Genomic DNA, 19,008 nt, shown 5'->3' with positions numbered 1-19,008 from the left:
CCCCCACTTATTCCTTTATATTTTATTACTTGGATTTATGATTATTCCAATTTTTATCTTGTCCAAGATTAGTAAAAAGAAGATTTGCAGCTGATTTACTGTCAATGGTCTTTGCTGATGTGTCGTTGAAATTAAAGGAATGTGCTTTTAATTCAAACATGAATGAACGAATGAATGAAGCAATAGTAATTTCATAATCATAAAATACAAAATACAAAAAGGGAATGCAATACGTAAAATAAAACATATCAAAGATTTGGACTTGACGTCATCAGTCCTCTCATGCCTTATTCATATCATGAATATAGCTGTTTGAACAAAATCTTGCAGACTTTTTTAAATTTCAAAATGCCATTACTTAAAACAGTCTCTCTGCCATTGGCTTTTTGGTAGCATTCATAAACAAAAAATGTCGTGATTAGATATAAAAAATGGCGGATAAAAATAATATCCAGACACACTCGGCCTATAAATAGTAACAGGTATTACTGATCGCAAAAAGTATACATGCGTCATTATATAACATCCTTCAAAATCATTACCATAGACATATATTAAGGAATTATCACGAATACGTTTGGGGCTTTACCAATAGACCCGACATCAAGTAAAGACAACTTCCAATAGTTCTTAGAGGATTTCAATTTAAGAACATCGAAAGATGTTTGGATAGTAATAAAACAATAATTAGGCCTGTCGAAATGAAAATAGGACGACTTCATCCAAAATTAAAATATAAGCTTGTACGCATATTACGCTAAAAGGTAACCAACGAACACCATCTCTCCTTTGAGCGATTCTATCGAAATTACATTGAGTAGAGAAATCTCGTCACCCTGAGTCAGAGGATAGGCGATGGTGATAGCGCCGTTCTGTGCCGGCACAAAAGGGATCCATCGAAACTGCACTTGACCGACCGGAACACGGGCAGTTACCTGCGCTATGGTATCTCCGTTCCTTCGAAGTGCGACGACACCGCGCCCACCTCCACCACCTAGAGGGGTGAACGTGACCGCCAGGTGGAATACGTAGAGACCTGGAAGAAAGAGAAAATTTCTAGGTAATTATTCCAACCAAGAATAACAATTGAATAATACATGTGCCGTTTCAAGTCAGTACCCCAATCAGTGGCGTACCGTCGGAAACGGCATGCATGGAGGCCGGGGGGGGGGGGGGCAAGCCAAAAAAGAATTGAGTCATTTAGTGGGCGCGAGAAGCGCCGTATGTCACAAAACCGCTTTCCAGTTCAGGCATACAGAAATGACTTTGACAAGGGGAGAACACCAGGACGTCCCCCTTCCAGATGAAGGGACCAGGTCAGATCAGACATGTGGGTCTCCCTATACTGGATGCTGAAGACCTAGCCAAGGGTAGAACTGAAAGGTAAAGGATCACCCGTAGGAGAGCGAAGGGACACACCGTCCTATGCACATAAAGTCTGTCAGTAAGTCAGAGACATTGTAAGGACTGCGCCATTAAACGGGTATGTATCTCACTGATCCAAAAATGCTATTTAAAAATATTGTATGCAATAAGAATAATGATATGATATAAAATATTAAAATGTACAATAATTTCTTCTTTCCTACTACGTTTCTTTTCCTTTCTCCCTCTTTTTCTCCTCCCCTTTTTTGGCCAGCTGATTGGGGGCACGTGCTTCCCGTAGTTACGCCACTGGTCCCAAAATAGGGGCGGTCAAAGAACTGGGGTAGGAAAAGGAGACCTTTTTATTTGGATAGAGTTGCACTATCCGCACGGATGTTTCTTCATCTTATGGCGTCAGGAAAACCAAACGCTGTTCACACACCATGCACACAACATTATGTACTACCCAAGGACATCCAATAACGTTTTTATAATGGATCCTAGAGGGCATATTCCAAGCGATTCCACAAACTTAAGTAAAAGAAAAAAAAGGTGGACACTGGCTTTAGACGTAATCCATGTGACGCCATTTTGTCGAATGTGTAACCCTATATGGGGTATTTTACGCTTCCCTTTATAAAGAAAAATGAATTACTGTATTATATTAAGAATGATGATTAAAATGAGACACAATTTTACAAAAGTTTCGAGCGAGCGAAGAGAGCGAGAATTTTTTTTAGTTACCTTTACAATACCAAAATAGATGCTTGGGATAGATTTCGCCAAATGATCCGAAAAAAGATATTGTATTTCAACCTGCTTCCTTTTGTCTTAATCTTTATTTTAATCTTGGAGGGGGGGGTGTCAAGTAAGTTAGTCTTTTCGGGCCGGAAAGGGCTAATGTCCACATCTCTCAGTCCCCCCCCACCTGCATGCACACCAAGACTTTCTATTATCTTGTCCATATCACCAAAATAAAAATTTTCTCCGGATGGGGTTACCATAATCCCCCGGGGGAGGGGGTCACATCAGTGGTTAATCCAGGGGGGGGGGTGGGGCTGGATCAACAATTGTCGTCTATGCATTACCTTCAAAGGGGGCAGTGAAAACACCCGTCTGCTCGTCGAACCCATTTCCGATGTTCACTGTAGGATCTCCCAAGTCATCGATGATCGAATCGGCGAACGAAAGGTTGGCGGACCCAGTGACAGAAAATGCGACCTGGCGAGCGCGTGGAAACGAAACGAGCGTTTTGTCTGCGCAAGAAATCAAATAATTTTTTTTGAAGAAGCGTTACACTCTTTGAATATTATGAACATCGCAAAATAAAAAGAGATAATCGAGATGTCCTACACAAATGCACATGATTTGGCCACCCTAAAACGAAAAAAGAAGAAAGAAATCAAGGAAGAAAAAAGAAAAGAATGAGATTTAAAAAAATAAAGGAAGGAAGAGAGAAAGATTACAAATAAAAAACAATGGAAAGGAAATAACGAAAGAAAAAAATAGGCCTATGATTATTTACGCCTTGAAATACATATAAAGCCATAAGGGACCTAGATCACTCTGGTTTTAAATACATTTATATTCATTTTATCTAGTTATCAGTAATTGTAAATCCTAAAAATATTCAAATAACTGGAACTATCCTTTAAGACAAAAAAAACCCTTCCTATGATCTCCTGAAAATCAGGATAAACGAACGCATGTATGACCATTGACCCTATCTAGGCCGGGGTATTTTGGAAGTTCACATGGCCGGGGAGGGGGGGGGGCTGCACGCACGTTGTCTGGAAATAATCTACAAAACTGTATAGTGATTTACTTCATGCGAATTGTCATTAAGTAATTTTTGGTTGAAAACACAATTTACATTGACTTTGTACACGAAATCACGTTTTTGAGCAATTTTTGGTTTGCCATGCACTTACATAATGTTGTGTAATTTCGGAACCACGTACCCGAGTGAGGCAAAATTGATCTCAAAAGTTGCGCAAGACTTGAAAGTAAAAAGTCAGCGAGCAGCGCGGTCAAAAAATTTTGCGCGGCGAAAATATCGCGTGACTCGTTGAGGGGGGGGGCTTGGAGGCCCCCCACCCCCGGCCTAGATAGGGTTAAGGGCGGCTCCAGCTTTTGCAATTAATGGGGGCGGAAAATAATGAATAATAACAATTATACAGAAACACACTGAATTCGCACTTACGATATAGCAGAAACATGGAGAAAATGAAAGGCTGATCTTCATTCCCGATGACGTTTTCTCCTTGGGTATGAATGAAAACGCTATCGTTCCGTTTCAACTCGGCCAACACATGTGCGGTAAAAATCGACCCTTCTCGGCTGTCCACTAGTTCAGCAACCGTAACGTAATCGTCGGTCGCATTCTTAACTTCCAAGAGAAGTGGGCGAGATGAGACCGTGGTCGCTAGCCCAGCCCGATGGATAATGAACACGTAAGTGCCGTCATCATTGACCTCGATCTCACCGAGGGCTGCATTGTAGCTTGCTGACGTACCCCTCTCGAACACGGGATCGGTTGTGAAGATCAAGTCTTGATGAGGCGGTTGTATACCATTCCTAAACGCAGGAATTCCTTCCAAATCATGAGGTTTAATGGAGAGAAATAGGTATAATTCGATTAATTAGCATAATTTCATATTCTGTGTACCAGGCATGTTCAGTGTGTAAGTCTATATAGCTCATTTTAACCGAATATAAATTTTACAATTTTATTGTAACGTATCATTTAATCGTGTTGAAGTACCTTCGGGCTTTATATTTCATAGAGTGACGTGGAAAGAGGCGGCACTTGGATTTTTTTTTGGGGGGGCAAGATTAATCAAATGTGACGTAATCCTCTTTTATTTACTATTATTTTCAGTTCATGAATAGGTGCAATACAGATTTAAACGCTCCAAGTTTGATGAGGCCGCTACCAATTTCAAGCGTATAACCGCGCACGATGGCGGTCTCCTGCGTTCATCAATAATGGAACTTTCTATTATCATTAAACAGTGAAGTATATGCTCACATCGTTTTTGTATGATTGCCCATTATGATTGTATTGTATATAATATGGATAATATTGTATATTGCAGACAATTTAAATACATTTGATAATGTATCATTTCGAACGTCGTAATACAATAAAAAAACGTATTGTTTTTCTGTCCTCATTATTTTCGTTTCGTTTCCCGTTTTCTTCCCTTTCCCCCTTTTCTCCTTATTAATATTTCCCCCGTTTTCCCTACGAAAACAAAACAGAGGATTATGACAATTATCCTCTACAGTATGAAATACATATTATAAAAATAATGATTGCTTATGCGCAATGGAAATAATACCTGATGAATAATGAATGCTTACACTCTTACAAAATAATGTTGGGCAACATACTGTGCAAAAACAGTTGGTTAAAACTTTATCCGATTCTTGGTAGTTTTAACCAATAATGTGTGCTTTGGATGAAAGCTATACAGTATTGATTGAAAACTACCCAAGAGTTGGATTAAAAAAAAACAATTGTTGTGTATATGTTACCCAACAAGAGTGTATGAGTGCAATGAACAGAAAACTTCATTCGGTGAAAGATGAAAATTAATGAATGATCCTTTTAACGAGGCGTAGCCTAGTTGAATGGATCCATTCATCTTTCACCTCATGAAGTATTCTGTCTATTGCACGAATGAAAAGAACATTCACTATTTGGTGTATATGACACTTAGAAATAGATCATTGTCATTTAGCATTTATAAATTTGAATGCAAAAGTGCCTTCATATCAGTGCGAACGCACACAGCAAAACTGTATTTTACACCGGTGTTAAATTAATTCCAAATCATGAGGTTTAATGGAGAGGAATAGGTATAATTCGATTAATTAGCATAATTTCATATTCTGTGTACTTCATTCGGTGGTGTTAGTTTTACACCTATATGTGTTATTACAACACCTTTTGTTGTTACATTTACACTCTTTGGTGTTACGTTTAATCTCTAGGGTGTAATTTTAACACCTCAGGGTGTGGTCCTCTATTAACACCGATTGGTGTCAGTTTTAACACCGCAGTTTTTACAGTGCAGTGATTGTGCTTACTGCCGGTGGACTCTTCAGCGCGCATGCAATTGACAAAATCTGATCGAAAATTGCACGATGAATGGATCCAAAATATTGCACATGTAAAAAAATATATATAACATGACATCATTAAAACTTAATTGTTTCAAGTTTACACATAAACATTTTAACATGGTGAGAAACGGAATATATATATGAATTTCAAATGTAAACTTAGAATTAATCTGCTCACATTTCTTTAACAACTTATAATCACGAAGGGATAAATACAGAAAAGAATCCGGGTACAACAGCAAAAATCTAAATTACGGAAATAAACTTATAATCTGTATATAAAACTCAAGTTAAGATTCTCCATACTCTTCAATCAAACTGATTAATTAGGAAGTTATATTAATAAAAAAACATACACACAACTTAAAGCCAGACCCTTAGCTACACTTAGCCCCCTACCCCCATAAACTACAAATAAAGAATAATAATAATGGTAATAAAGAAAAAAAAATGATGACGTCATTGTAAAATAGGCTGAATGATCGATATCAAACAACCAATCAAATGACAACAATGATCTATGTAGGTGTCATATAGTAGTATTCACTCTTATAATGCAAGAAGTTCTTCTAAATTCCATGTTGGTATAAAGTCAATAAAGAGTTCATGTTGCAATCCATAAGGCACTCAGGCCCATCTTTCTCTTGAACTCCCTTACCTCACCCATTCTTGTTACCCCTTCTCTAAATGTATTCAAACGAAGACCCAAATTCTATATTTTATCTCATGATTTGGATTTTTGATCATTTGACCGTAATTGTTGCTTAGTATTTATGTAATTATAAGTATTTCAATGTAGTTGAATGTATTTATTATTTTTTTAAATGTAATTCGATTCTTTTCTTATATTCCTTGCTAAAAAATGTTTTTAATTTCTTCAATTCTATGATTTTATCTCGTAGGCATTAATAGGATTACTGCCTAAACATAAACTTAATGTTTTTTTTCAGTATTTCTTAATTCCATCCTTTTCTTGAAATCTCGGTATCACTTTATGTAATATAAGCATGTTTACATGTTTATCTTTATAATGTCGCTTTTTTGTATCGACAATCTGTTATTATGCCCACATGCATTTCTCTGTGCATTTCTTTCTATCGGAATTGAAAATAAATGAAATTGAATTGAATATAAAGACCATTTTCTGACTTATCAAGCAATGTATTGTATGAAAAAAGGATAAATTCTGATTTGGTTGACAATGAACTTATGGCATTAAGTCACACAAATATGATAATAATAATAATGATAATTATGATAAAAATAATAATGATGATACTACTACTACTTATAATAATAATGATAATATAGTGATGATAATACATTCATTCTCACCTGTAGAAAAGGTAGAGTTTAGGTCTTTGTCGACGATACATAGCCCGAAATCACTCAGAAATTGCGAGACACTCAGGCTTTCTCTGACTCTAATAACCATCAAGACGCATAATAGCACAAGTGCCCGTCCGCCTGCCATTCTGGATCTAAAATTAATGGTGGATTTCAATAATAAAATCCATCATTATCAAAGTTAATAGCCTGCACATATTCAGCATAGTTTTTGCGAAGATGATTGTCAACTATATTGCTATGATTCAAGGTGTAGTATAGGTTTTACGGTACACCATGTATCTTCCTTTGGCAAGTATTGGTCCTGAAAAGGACCACACAATCTCGACGTTTCGACAAACTGTGTTCTTGTCATCTTCGGGAGAATGCCACAGTGAAATACGATGCTTATGTAGTTAGCTGTTCGCCTCTGCAATATTGTTTTTAATCTATAACATACATAGTACTAATACTTAAAAGTCAATAGCGTATGCCCGGCTTAAATAATTCGAAGCATCTTTATATTCCAGAAACTTGAAGGCCTTGCAATGATCACAAATTGTTCTCCCGGCTCTTCTTTTTATTGCTAAATAGTGACCCAGTTCGCCCCAACAAGAAGTATAGCTTGGAAATTATAACATCATTAAGAAAGATTTTGTAATATTCTTGCTTACCTTTAGTCAAGGGTGCATCTACAACACAAGCTGAATGGTCTATGGAGAATCTGATCTGAGGTTTCTCTTTGATGGCTGTCGAAATCAATTGCAATCAATTGCAGTTGGGATCATGTGAGCAGCTATGGGTCGCAATAAGGCATCGCACGGGATAGGCCCAGTTTCATGGTCATGTAAATTCCTTGAATGGGACACTTTCTTGCATCACAATACAAAGTGAATGTATGCTTTAAATGCCAGAGATACCCAGGCAACCAATTCTTTGACATATCTGACGTATTCAATTCTTTCTCTTTATTGCCCCTTTATGATTGCCTGAATGACTTCATTTACATTTGTAAGCGTAATTCAATCATACTCAAATTGTATGCATCTACCATTAAGAAATGCATTCTAAATTGAATTAAAAATCTCGAGCAGCTTATTATAGCTTTAGAATTGCCAGACTTAGGGCCTTTTCACACGCGAATCTTGAATCGTCATTGTAAAGATGACTGCAGTTCGTCGTTATAGATTATCGGATTTATCACACGGAAAATTCTTACCGTAATTTGAGTGAAACTTAACTGGAATTCACCTCAGGAGTTTAATTTGAATTCGTTATTGTTATGTGAATTATGTGATTAGCGTTCGTGATTCTAGTTTCACACGTGCTAAAAATTCGTCATTAGCCTTAATTATTTTCCACTGGAATCATCATTCAAATTACGATTTTTTTTACCGTGTAAAGAAGGGCGGATGGTGTCAAACATGTCAAATGTTTGTGGGGCGATTTTAATTCTATTCATACAGCTTCACAAAGTTCCTTATCCCCCCCCCCCCCTTCAACTATATACATGATATAAGAGAGTTTTCTCAATTAGCTAGTTCGTACTTCCTTTCTGCGCATGATCAAAAGATTCTACGCATGATCAGAGGAAGGTCATTTGTACTAAAGTGACAAGGTGGTTTAAAATCTAATGACATAAGCACCAACTTAGATGTCTTGATTATTCATATATTCTTTCTAATAAATTGTCGTTTTTATTTACATCCACAAAAAAACAATAATGCTTCCACGAACGACTGGTATTTCAAAGTTTGCAAAGTACCCTGGTTGTGCAACATGCTAAGATATGCATTCAAAGAAGGGATGCAACAAATGCCTTCATCAAGTGTTCAATTGTGTGCTATTCTAGTCACCTGGTCTATTCAATTTCTTCATCCTGCTATGTAAGGCACGCTTACGTAATATCTTGCTTTGAAATCTGCCTATCATAATGAAAGAAATGAAAGGTCATTTGACCAAAATTGTCCGTGTCCGAACTGGTGGGTGTTTCATAAAGCTGTTTGTAAGTTAAGAGCGACTTTAAGAACGACTGGTGATCCTTTCTTGTGGTAAATGGTATATACATTGGCGATGGTTAAGCGCGTAAGAAAGGTTCACCAGTCGTTCTTAAAGTCGCTCTTATCTTACGAACAGCTTCATGAAACGGCCCCCTGGTCTATTGCAGCGGTGACGGATTCAAGAGCAGAGGAAATCTATTAAAAATGCTCGTCAAATCAAAATGAACAGATGAGAGGAGTTTGTCGAAAATTGGTGAACCTGGACAGCAGATCGTCCTATGACTCGGCCAGGGCTGGCGTAAAAATTGCAAATAGGCACGTATTGTATTACCGGACACTATCATATTTCCGGACGCGCATATTACTGCGTACGAAATCAATTTCGTTCCGTAAGACTTCCGCAGTTCAATTTCACAGATCAATTCAAAAGAACAAGATTGCAAAAACAAGGCGAAAATCAAACTTTTACCTTATTTTTCTCTAAAATGACAGAAAATGCTTAAAATATCATATAACATAGTTTTGCATTAACAATTGATTCCAACTGATCTATTTTCTGATGGAAATACGGACCTAATTTTTTGCCGAATTTCAATCTCGTCCGCTCCATCGCTCAGATCGTCGACGGCCGCGGCTATAGTCACAAGGTACCCGGTACCCCGGCCGTGCGCGAGGTTTACCGTGCATAGAGAGCCGTCGACGATCGACAGCGCATCGACAGAACTTGATGTCTGAGGGTATGAACGATCATTAATACTGGAAAGTGCCATATCGAACGCGCAAAAAAAAATGAAATTAGTTTATAGCAAACACAAATTTATTACAAAGATCTGCTCAGAATCGATATAAGAAAGCAAACAAAAACTTAGAATTTTCTCATGATATATGATATATCATGAAAAAATCACATGCAATTCTTTCTTACATCATTATAATCAAGAATATTTTGACCCAGGCACGCGGCGCGCGTCCGGAAATATGATGTAATTTGTCACGCAAGAAAATAATTGTTTTTCGCGAAGGGGTATGCGGCAAGTGCGGTGCAAAGAAAACGGTTGGAAAATATAAAATTATTTCATCATATTCATAATTTTCAGAATATTTGGAATAGCAAGTGATAATTTTTTCTTGATTGTATTTCCTATAGTTGTCATTTTTAAAGCACTGAAATAAAAGTGTCCGGCAATAGGATGCACTGCCATACAGAGTCACAGGGGAAACTGTTATTTTGATTTACCGATTTTGTTCGACAAGACTGCTTTGTCATGAAGGGTTTTTGAAAGGAGATTCTCTACGTTCCAGAAGGCGTCTGCGTAGTGTTGTTAAAACCCCCTCTTCATACGATATCAACGACGATGGATAGCCAGGTAGCTTCCTCATGTAATGTGGTGATCACCGAATACCCCCGCCCCCCCCCCCCCCCGGGGGGGGGGGGCACTTCCATTAACGAGTGGATACCATGCGCGACCATGAGGTCTCGAAAAGCCCCCTTAACACGTAATTTCCATATTATGAAAATGCACCTCTTAACAAGTATTGGCGTGTGAAACCCAACCCTTAACAAGTATTGGAAACAAAACGATACTCTCGGCAAGTGTTCCCTGAAATGAACCCCTAAACAAGTTCAGGAATGTTTTATTGTTACAGGTCCTTCGGTCGTCGGCTTTACCTTATTTGGTTTAGTACGACCCCACCTTCGACACCTCCCGCAAATCGGACTCTAAACACGAAGTGTTTGGGCAAAAAAGACATCCTTTATAAAACATTTTAATTTTATTTTATCATCCCCGCCAATATGACCCTTAACACGTAATCTTCCTAGCGAAATAGATAACCTTTTTTCATCATTTATGTGTTTTTGACACCCTTTTCACGTTATGTACGTAACGTGCCCTATCGTGAAAAGGACATCATTTATACGTGTTTTTTGGTCGCGCATGGTATCCACTCGTCAATGCAAGTGGCTCCCTGGGCGAATACCACTTTATTATCTTGCTCATGATGACTGACCGCCACTCGTGATCATTACCGTTTATGACAATGTTTTTATTTTCTACATGGATGAAGTCCCGATTGCGTCTGAATGGCGTCACTGATAGGTCGCGTCTGAATATAACTGGCGGAGTTGTAGATCGAATTTGCGTTGTGGACAAAGTAAAATGTGCGATTTGCCGCACAAGCTGACGCCAAAACAACGAGAAGCTATCACAATTAGTGATGATAGTATCCGGATGGTGATTTTCACAGGAGCAAATGTAAAGGGAACCACTGTCTTTCGCAATCAGCGCCCTGGGAATGATTTAAAAGAGGTAATTCGGGGGAGCGTTTTATCAATATTTTCATCCGACAAGTTGTCGGATCTGACATCTTTCCATGATTTTGATTGGCTGAGAGGCACTGTTCCTATGGTAACTGTCGGATAAAATTTGACTTGTCGGATAAAACGTCTGACAAGTCCTTTCATGAAACGCCCACCTGGTTTGCAAAAAAAGGAAACAAATAAAGTTTTTCGCTTTCACAATGATTGTTAATTTGGTCAGACAATCTTGACAAACAAGCAAGCCAAAAAAAATCATACTACAAAATGAAGGCTATTTTGCTCAATGTTTCTACTTTTTTAGCGTTTACCACTCATTTCCAGGGGGTACTACCTATGGGGTATAACACTCAAAGCACATTTAAATCTACATTTTTGGAGGGTGGGGTGCTTTGGAACCCCTATGTCCCTCCCCTCAATTAAGAATTAAGTGTGGATACATGGCGTGCTAACTGGTGATTGGTTGCAATATACTATACCCATTGTGGGTGGCTATAGCTGCATGCAGAAGGACTATATGGTCTATACAGATGTCACATCCATAAAATCGATAAATTACGTTGCAAAGCAAGACTTGACTTTTTTTTCAATTATGCATTTAGTTTTCTTCTTTCTAACAACAAAATATGGTGGCCTAGATATTACAATAACATTACATAGTGGAACTAAGAGTAAACAATGCTAGATTTTTTTTTAAGATAGTAACTTTTGTCTGAAATTTTGTTAAAAATGTTCTGCTTTTAGAATGTAATTTTCCATTTAAGAAAAAAAATCAAAGAAGGTGCTAACTTTCTAGCTATGTTGAATCCGACAGGGTGCTTTTTTCCTTCATAATTTTGAATTACACCTTAGAAGTTAACAAAGTGGACACAAACAAAAGGGCATAACAATCTTGGCAATAGTTATATTAAGTTTATTTTCAAACGAATATTTTCATAGTATTTTGTAATAAAGGCGATGCAATATTAAAGGTCAAGTCCACCTCAGAATAATTTTGATTTGAATCAATCAGAGAAAAATCAGACAAGCGCAATGCTAAAAACTTCATCAAAATCGGATGTAAAATAAGAGAGTTATGACATTTAAAATTCTCGCTTATTTTTAACAAATAGTTATATAAATGAGCCAGTTACATCCAAATGAGAGAGTTGATGATGTCACTCACTCACTATTTCTTTTGTTTTTTATTGTTTGAATTATTCAATATTTCAATTTTTACGAATTTGACGATTAGGACCTCCCTGCCTGAAGCACAAAATGTTAAAATAATGGAATTCCATGTGTTCAGGGAGGAATGAAACTTCATTTCACATGACAATGACGAGAAAATACAAATATTTCATATTTCATATAATAAAATACAAAAGAAATAGTGAGTGAGTGATGTCATCGACTCTCTCATTTGGATGTAACTGGCTCGTTCATATAACTATTTTGTTAGAAATAAGCGAAACTTTGAAATGTCATAACTTTCTTATTGCACATCCAATTTTGATGAAATTTTCCGTGTTATGCTTGTTGAATTTTTCTCTTTTTATTCAAATCAAGGTTTTGTTGGACTGGACTTGTTCTTTAAGTAATGTTCAAAGTTTTACATGGAAAACAAGTTTGCTTCCAATTCTTTTGATATTAGTATGAAATGTGAATTTATAGGATACGAAGTGTGCCTTGCTTTACCCGCTGTCCTGACTTTGGACAGAGAACTCCTGCATGTAGCAAGTCAACTTCTTAACTGGATACTCGAAACTTGTACAGCCTTGAAGCAACGTTTATATTACAAACTGGTTAAATAAAGTTGATAGACAATACTGATGATGACAACTGATGATGACATTCATCATGCTCACGACATTGGCAACGTTGGAAAATTGTTTGATGGAGACCAAGCTGTTACACACTAACAATGATGTAACTTCGGATGCAATTGAGGCGACAATGCCATACCGTTGGTAATAAGACGTTGGTTTGAAATACAAAGTTGGACCAAATAACCATGGACCTATTAACCATAACCATGCGTATAGAGCGTTTCTTTTCCCTTTTTAAAAACTATTTTTGTTATCCTTTTATAAATATTTCTAATGAATATTCACGTGTTTCATTTTGTTTATTTCCATCTCAACCAATTAAAATTTGTTTTGTACACTTTGACATACAAATAATAAAGCATATTTCAAATATCTCTGTACAAAAATTATATCCAAGATTATTACATATCAGGTTGGAAATGGAGGAGGCTGCTAAAAAGCGGAGCTTGTAGAGTGCAGTCTCCTAATAAATATTCTTGGTGTAACATAGCATATAAGAATCAAAATGACAACTTGAGCATAAACCAGTTAAATAGAAAAATAGGGGGATATTAAAATCGAAAAGTAAATAAGAAATGATAGGTCTAATGCTGAAGGATATTGCTACGTCTTTTCTTCCATTCTATGCATGCAGTGATTTCCCAAGGTACAATTCCAATTTTTTTTTAATGGTTGTCCGTTTATATGGATGGACCATGTTGTTTTTTTCCTTTGATTATTTCAATTTGGCGGTGCCGCTAAGTCTTCATCAACGACTGGTTCCAGAATAGCGGATGATTCCTCTGCAACGAAATCGGACAACATCAAAATCACTATCTAAAGGGAATGATGGGAGGGACGGGGGGGGGGGGGGATGGGCAGGTGTAGGCCTACCCCATGCATACTTTTGATATCCTCCTTTTGCTTGCTTATCAGCAAATATCAGCAAATATTTACAAAATGTATTTGTAAATATTTGGGGATGACTTTTGTGTGGAAAAGATATTATGACTTAATCAATAAATGATCGATTTAATTATTTTCAACCATGTCTTTTTCTTGGACTAAAACCATTTCATTTTATTATTCAATCCTACATGATTTGATGTAGTTATATTTACCCATCGAAGAAAAATAAAGCGCTACACCAAAGGCAACGAAAGCAGCCACAGTAAACACCAAAGCGACAGCGACAAGCCTCATTCTCAATCGATGTCGGCTTCTCCTAAGTTCTTCGTCATCGTTGTTGTCATCGTCCTCTTCTTTGATGACGTATTGCCGTTTTGATGATCTGGCTGACTTTGACGACGAGGCACGGTTCTTCTTCGTCCGAGCGTCCTTCTGATGATAGTCAAGAAATCCCTCAGGAAGCTGCGATTAATAAAATGTTGGGCAAGTGGACGCTAATTTGCATGTAATGATGATGATGATGGTGGTGGTGGTGGTCGTTATTTTCTTTACCTAATTGTTAAGAAAGCATGAATGACTGTAAGCAAGCAGCCATAGGACTGACCGCTGTAGGTCCTATCCGAAGGACCTGGTAATGAGGATTCAAATGCCTCACCAAAGGGCACCAAGTGGGAATCGAACCAGGATCATCGAAATCCGAAATCCCCGCTCTTCCGACTGAGCTTTCGCGCCTCAGTGATGATGATGATGATGATGATTATGGTGATGATGATGACGATGATAATAAAGATCAATTTTATTAAGCACGTAATAGGGAAATATCTCCTTCTGCGTTGGCTGTACATTACAACAATTCACTCTTAAAAAGTTTGGGCAACATACTGTCCACACAATTGGTTAAAAATTTATCCAAATTTCACTCTAAAAAATGAAGTGCTAATTCAGCTCTTAAAGAGCGTGTATAGTGACTGCACTTCGGAGTGCTAATTTGTCTAGTTCAAATTTGAACGAGAAAAATCAGCACTCCGAAGTGCAGTCACTATACACGCTCTTTAAGAGCTAAATTAGCACTTCATTTTTTAGAGTGTTGGGTAGTTTTGAATCAATATTGTGTGCTTTGGTTGAAAACTACGCAGTATTGGTTGTTACTCAGAGTTGGATTTTTTAAAAACCGATGATGAGGACAGTATGTTGCCCAACATTTTAAGAATGCAATCTCACTTCAATTTTAGGGCTCCCTAAAAGTATCATAATGATTCCATTATCACATTTTGCCATTTCAAAGGGCGCAAATTGGCAATGTATATATAGGTTACAACTCTTCACTATAAAACGGTGGAAAACCGAATGACTAACTGCACCATGGAAGGGATGGAGCGGGGGGGCGTTTTTACGCCAAAATAGGATCTCCAAATGTTGCATTTTTGCACCCTTTTTTAACTACTCGCAAATCAGTACCTCTTGAAGTTATCGCGTAAAGTTGCATGTTCATCTACATTAATACGCATCATATACACTGTTAGAAAATGTATCCTTAAAATAAAAGAATTTCCTGCAGCAGAGTTTCGAAAACACCTGCAATCTTACCAGATTGCGTAATCTTACATTTTTATCATGTACTGTAAAATTACAGGAAATTGGTATTTGGTGTATGGAACCTTACAAATTTCCTTAAATAAAACACCCTTTTCCCATTTTAAAGCAGACGTGTTCTGTCAAATTGCAGAAAAAATCCATGTTTTATGAATTTACGGAATGATTCTGTTATTGCTTTCTGCAAAATCTTTTTTTATCAGTGTATTTTGTTATCACAACAGACCGAACAATTCAATTCAATTCAATTCATCTTTATTTCACAAGCCAATTAAAAAGGCTCTTTTTAAAAACAACATGCATACAGTATAAACAGTTCAAAGATAAAAATATAACAATGTAAAGTAGCTCATCGCAGGATATATAAATGTTCCATAAGGCATTGTGGTAAAATACAATACATGTTGACTAATTATCAAAATATAAGGACGTGTTCAGAAAATAAAGGCTTGTGAGGCACACCTAAAAAGGCCTAGAGGCCTGCAGGCAAGGTAGCCTGAATAGGAAAAATTAGCTATTAATAAAAGAAGAGAACACATAGTTGGAGCAGGAAGCTTAGAAAAAAAAGAAGAAGAAAGGGGGTACAAAACAAGAGAAGAGATAAGAGAAGGGGTAGATGTGGAAAGAAATAAGAAAAGAAAGAAAAGAGGAGAAGTGAAAAAAAGAGCTCCAAAATAGGGAAGATGAGCAGGAGAGATTGGATAGAGATATGCAAGTATATAGAGTAGACATTCCTTTAGACACATTATAGTCTACGTACACTCTAAAAAAAGGTTTACCCAATATTGGGTAATATGGGAACATGCACGTTTGTTGGGTAAAATGATACCAAATATTTAGTAAATTTTACGCAATGTTGCGTTGAAATAGCCCAATATGGGTAAAAGGGGTAAAAAAGAAATACCTAGCAAACATGCATGTTCCCTTTTTGCTCAATATTGGGTAAATTTTTACTCAGTGTTTTTAAGAGTGTAGGAAGTTAACTTTCTTACCTCATCATTTACACTGTACATGACTCGAAGAAATCCTTCCACTCTTAAACCGAATATCTAACAAACCTTCCAGAAATATAACATAATACAACGATAACGAGTTATTGAAACATTAACAAAACAGAATGGCGTTATATGCAGTTGTTGCCTGAATAATTTCGAAATGAACTTCGAGACTTCACTCTGAATTTTGAGTGCGTTTTTGAATTAGCATTCCATTGCCATTCTCAGTTCTTGTCTAAATATATATTTCGCAGTATGTTTGTACATTACAAGAGGTGATGATTGTGTCAACAAAAAGCGGGGAAAAGCCATCAAATGTATACTCTTTCCTCTAAAAGAGGCGGTATAGGCCCCTTTAGGTAGGAATGTTGTCATTTTACTCATGCTCCACTAGATGAAAACTATCGAATTATATTCGAAGGATCTTGTTACTGTATTTAAAAGAGGGATTTCATAATGAGGATGGGAGACACAGAAATAATGCTTCTTTTGAGATTTAACTTCGTAATTCCGAAGGTTCGTAATTCCGAAACACGCAAATTGCCTATACCTCGATGTTCGTTAATCCGAAAACGTAAAAGTGTTCGTTAATCCGAACATTTGTGGCGTTATTCCGAAGGTTCGATTATCCGAAAACGAAATAAGGTTCGATGTTCCGAAGGTTCGTTATTCCGAAAACGAGATAAGGTTCGTTTAATCATTTCGTTTTCGGACTAACGAACCTTCGGAATCATGAACCTTCGGAAATACGACCCTTCGGAAATACGAACCTTCGGAATATCGAAGCTTCGGAATTACGAATGTATGCGCCATTTTATTCAGCATTTGTACATTACAAGAGGTGATGATTGTGTCAAAAAAAGCGGGGGAAAGCCATCAAATTTATACGGTTCCCTCCACAGGAGGCAGCAGACGGTATAAACCCCGTTTAGTAGGAATATCATCATTTTACTCATGGTATCACAGGCCTAAATAATTTCCTATAGACTCGTGTGTTAAAGTAGCACTTAAAACAATCCATAAAAATAAGGAGGAAATTTGAAGGTTGAAATTTACTACTAGTGGATAGGATATATTGTCTGACATTCCATATCTTGACAGGAAAGGGTACCTCAACCGGCTCATTTTAAAAGATAAATCGGCATTTATGAAGACTACAGCTGACAGGATCGTAACCCCGTAACTCTGGTACGGGTGTGGGAGGGGGCTCTTCTTTCTTTGCCTGTCTCTCTTTCAGTCATTCCAAATCAGTTCATTTTCCATATCTTATCACTTCTTGATCTCATAAATATTTTCTTCCTCTGTCTTTACGTATATGGGTCAATAAACCCCAGAAAATTATCCAAGGCTACTGAGATTAATTGAATTGTAAGAAAAAAAAATATATATCAAAATTGATGCTTGGTACACTGAGAATTCAAAGTATATACAGAAAACCTGTTAAAATGTTAGCCCCCCCTTGTTAGAATGATTTTCTTTCATATAATATCACATAGATCATTGATCAACGACCTTATAGTATTAAATGTTTTGTTTTGTTCGTTTTTTCATAGAAAAAAAAGGAACGAATATACAAAAAATGATTGGAAAAAGGGAAGAAAAAAAAATTTGAATAAAAAATGAAAATAATATTATTTAATTAAATCGTTTCCCAACTCTTTATAAAGTGAGTGGTAAAAATAGTCAATTATGACTTATTGCCAAATAAAAACAAGGAATGGAATGGAAATTCATCACTTGAGAGAGTGAAATGGCCCTAGTTCTTCCGCCATTAAAAGAAAAAAATAGTTCCAGAGTGGTGATATATCTTTTTTAATTTGGAAAAAAGGAAGATCAATAGGTACCCTCCCTAGAATCAGTGTTAGATTGTCCATCATATTTATTCATTTTTGTCAATCAGCAATATAAGATTAAAAAATTGAGAATGGGTTGGGTCGAATGAATATCTTTTTCCTGCCAGTTATTAGGCCCGTGTAACCTCATGCTCAAATAGATGAAAACTATCAAATTATATTCGAAGGGTCTTCTTATACTGTATTTAAACATGTTAAAACAAGGATTTCATGATGAGGAAGGGGGACACTGAACAAAATGCTCCATTTTATTCAGCAATAATTGTAGAGAATAAAACAAGTGAAACAGAGAGAAAAGAATATTCTCTTTTAATAACAAGATATAGAAAACGAAAAGAAATCGCCTTCAACGATTAATTCCTCCCTGAATATATGAGATTAGCATTGTTTGATAATACACGGTTCAGTCAAGTTTGTCCTTACAGCCATCTGTAAAAAATGAAATATTGTGTAATTCAAACAATAAAAAACAACAGAAAAAGTGAGTGAGGGACATCATCGTCTGCCTCATTTGCATGCCACTGAGTTATGCATATCACTGTTTTGTAAAAAAAAGCGAAAATTTGAAATATAAATTTCTCATTTTACATCCGATTTTGATTCATTTTCAGCGTTATGCTAGCTTGATTCTCCTCTATTCATTCAAATCAACATTTTCTGGGGTGGACTTGACCTTTAAAGAAGCGAGCTCTTAACGTTAATAACTCGGTATACATCGCAAGGGAAAATCAA

The 19,008-nt window shown here is 36.7% G+C and overlaps 2 protein-coding genes across 2 annotated transcripts; both read right to left on the bottom strand.

The window, feature by feature from the left end:
• Nucleotides 1-270: 270 nt before the first annotated feature.
• Nucleotides 271-7,652, bottom strand: LOC121431102. The gene is made up of 5 exons (XM_041628599.1): nt 7,497-7,652; nt 6,832-6,977; nt 3,569-3,958; nt 2,454-2,621; nt 271-1,036 (listed from the first exon to the last, which is right to left on the bottom strand). The coding sequence occupies exons 2-5, from the start codon at nt 6,968-6,970 to the stop codon at nt 753-755; spliced, it is 981 nt and encodes a 326-aa protein (XP_041484533.1). The 5' UTR covers nt 6,971-6,977; nt 7,497-7,652; the 3' UTR covers nt 271-752.
• A 5,846-nt stretch (nt 7,653-13,498) lies between these two features.
• Nucleotides 13,499-16,441, bottom strand: LOC121431183. Its single transcript, XM_041628692.1, has 3 exons — nt 16,421-16,441; nt 14,048-14,297; nt 13,499-13,729 (listed from the first exon to the last, which is right to left on the bottom strand). The coding sequence occupies exons 1-3, from the start codon at nt 16,439-16,441 to the stop codon at nt 13,668-13,670; spliced, it is 333 nt and encodes a 110-aa protein (XP_041484626.1). The 3' UTR covers nt 13,499-13,667.
• Nucleotides 16,442-19,008: the final 2,567 nt, after the last annotated feature.

This window comes from Lytechinus variegatus, chromosome 17 (genome assembly GCF_018143015.1).
Source record: "Lytechinus variegatus isolate NC3 chromosome 17, Lvar_3.0, whole genome shotgun sequence".
NCBI classification, from domain to species: Eukaryota; Metazoa; Echinodermata; class Echinoidea; order Temnopleuroida; family Toxopneustidae; genus Lytechinus; species Lytechinus variegatus.
The sequence above is the reverse complement of the archived record's forward strand: the minus strand, read 5'-3'. Positions and strand labels throughout refer to the sequence as shown.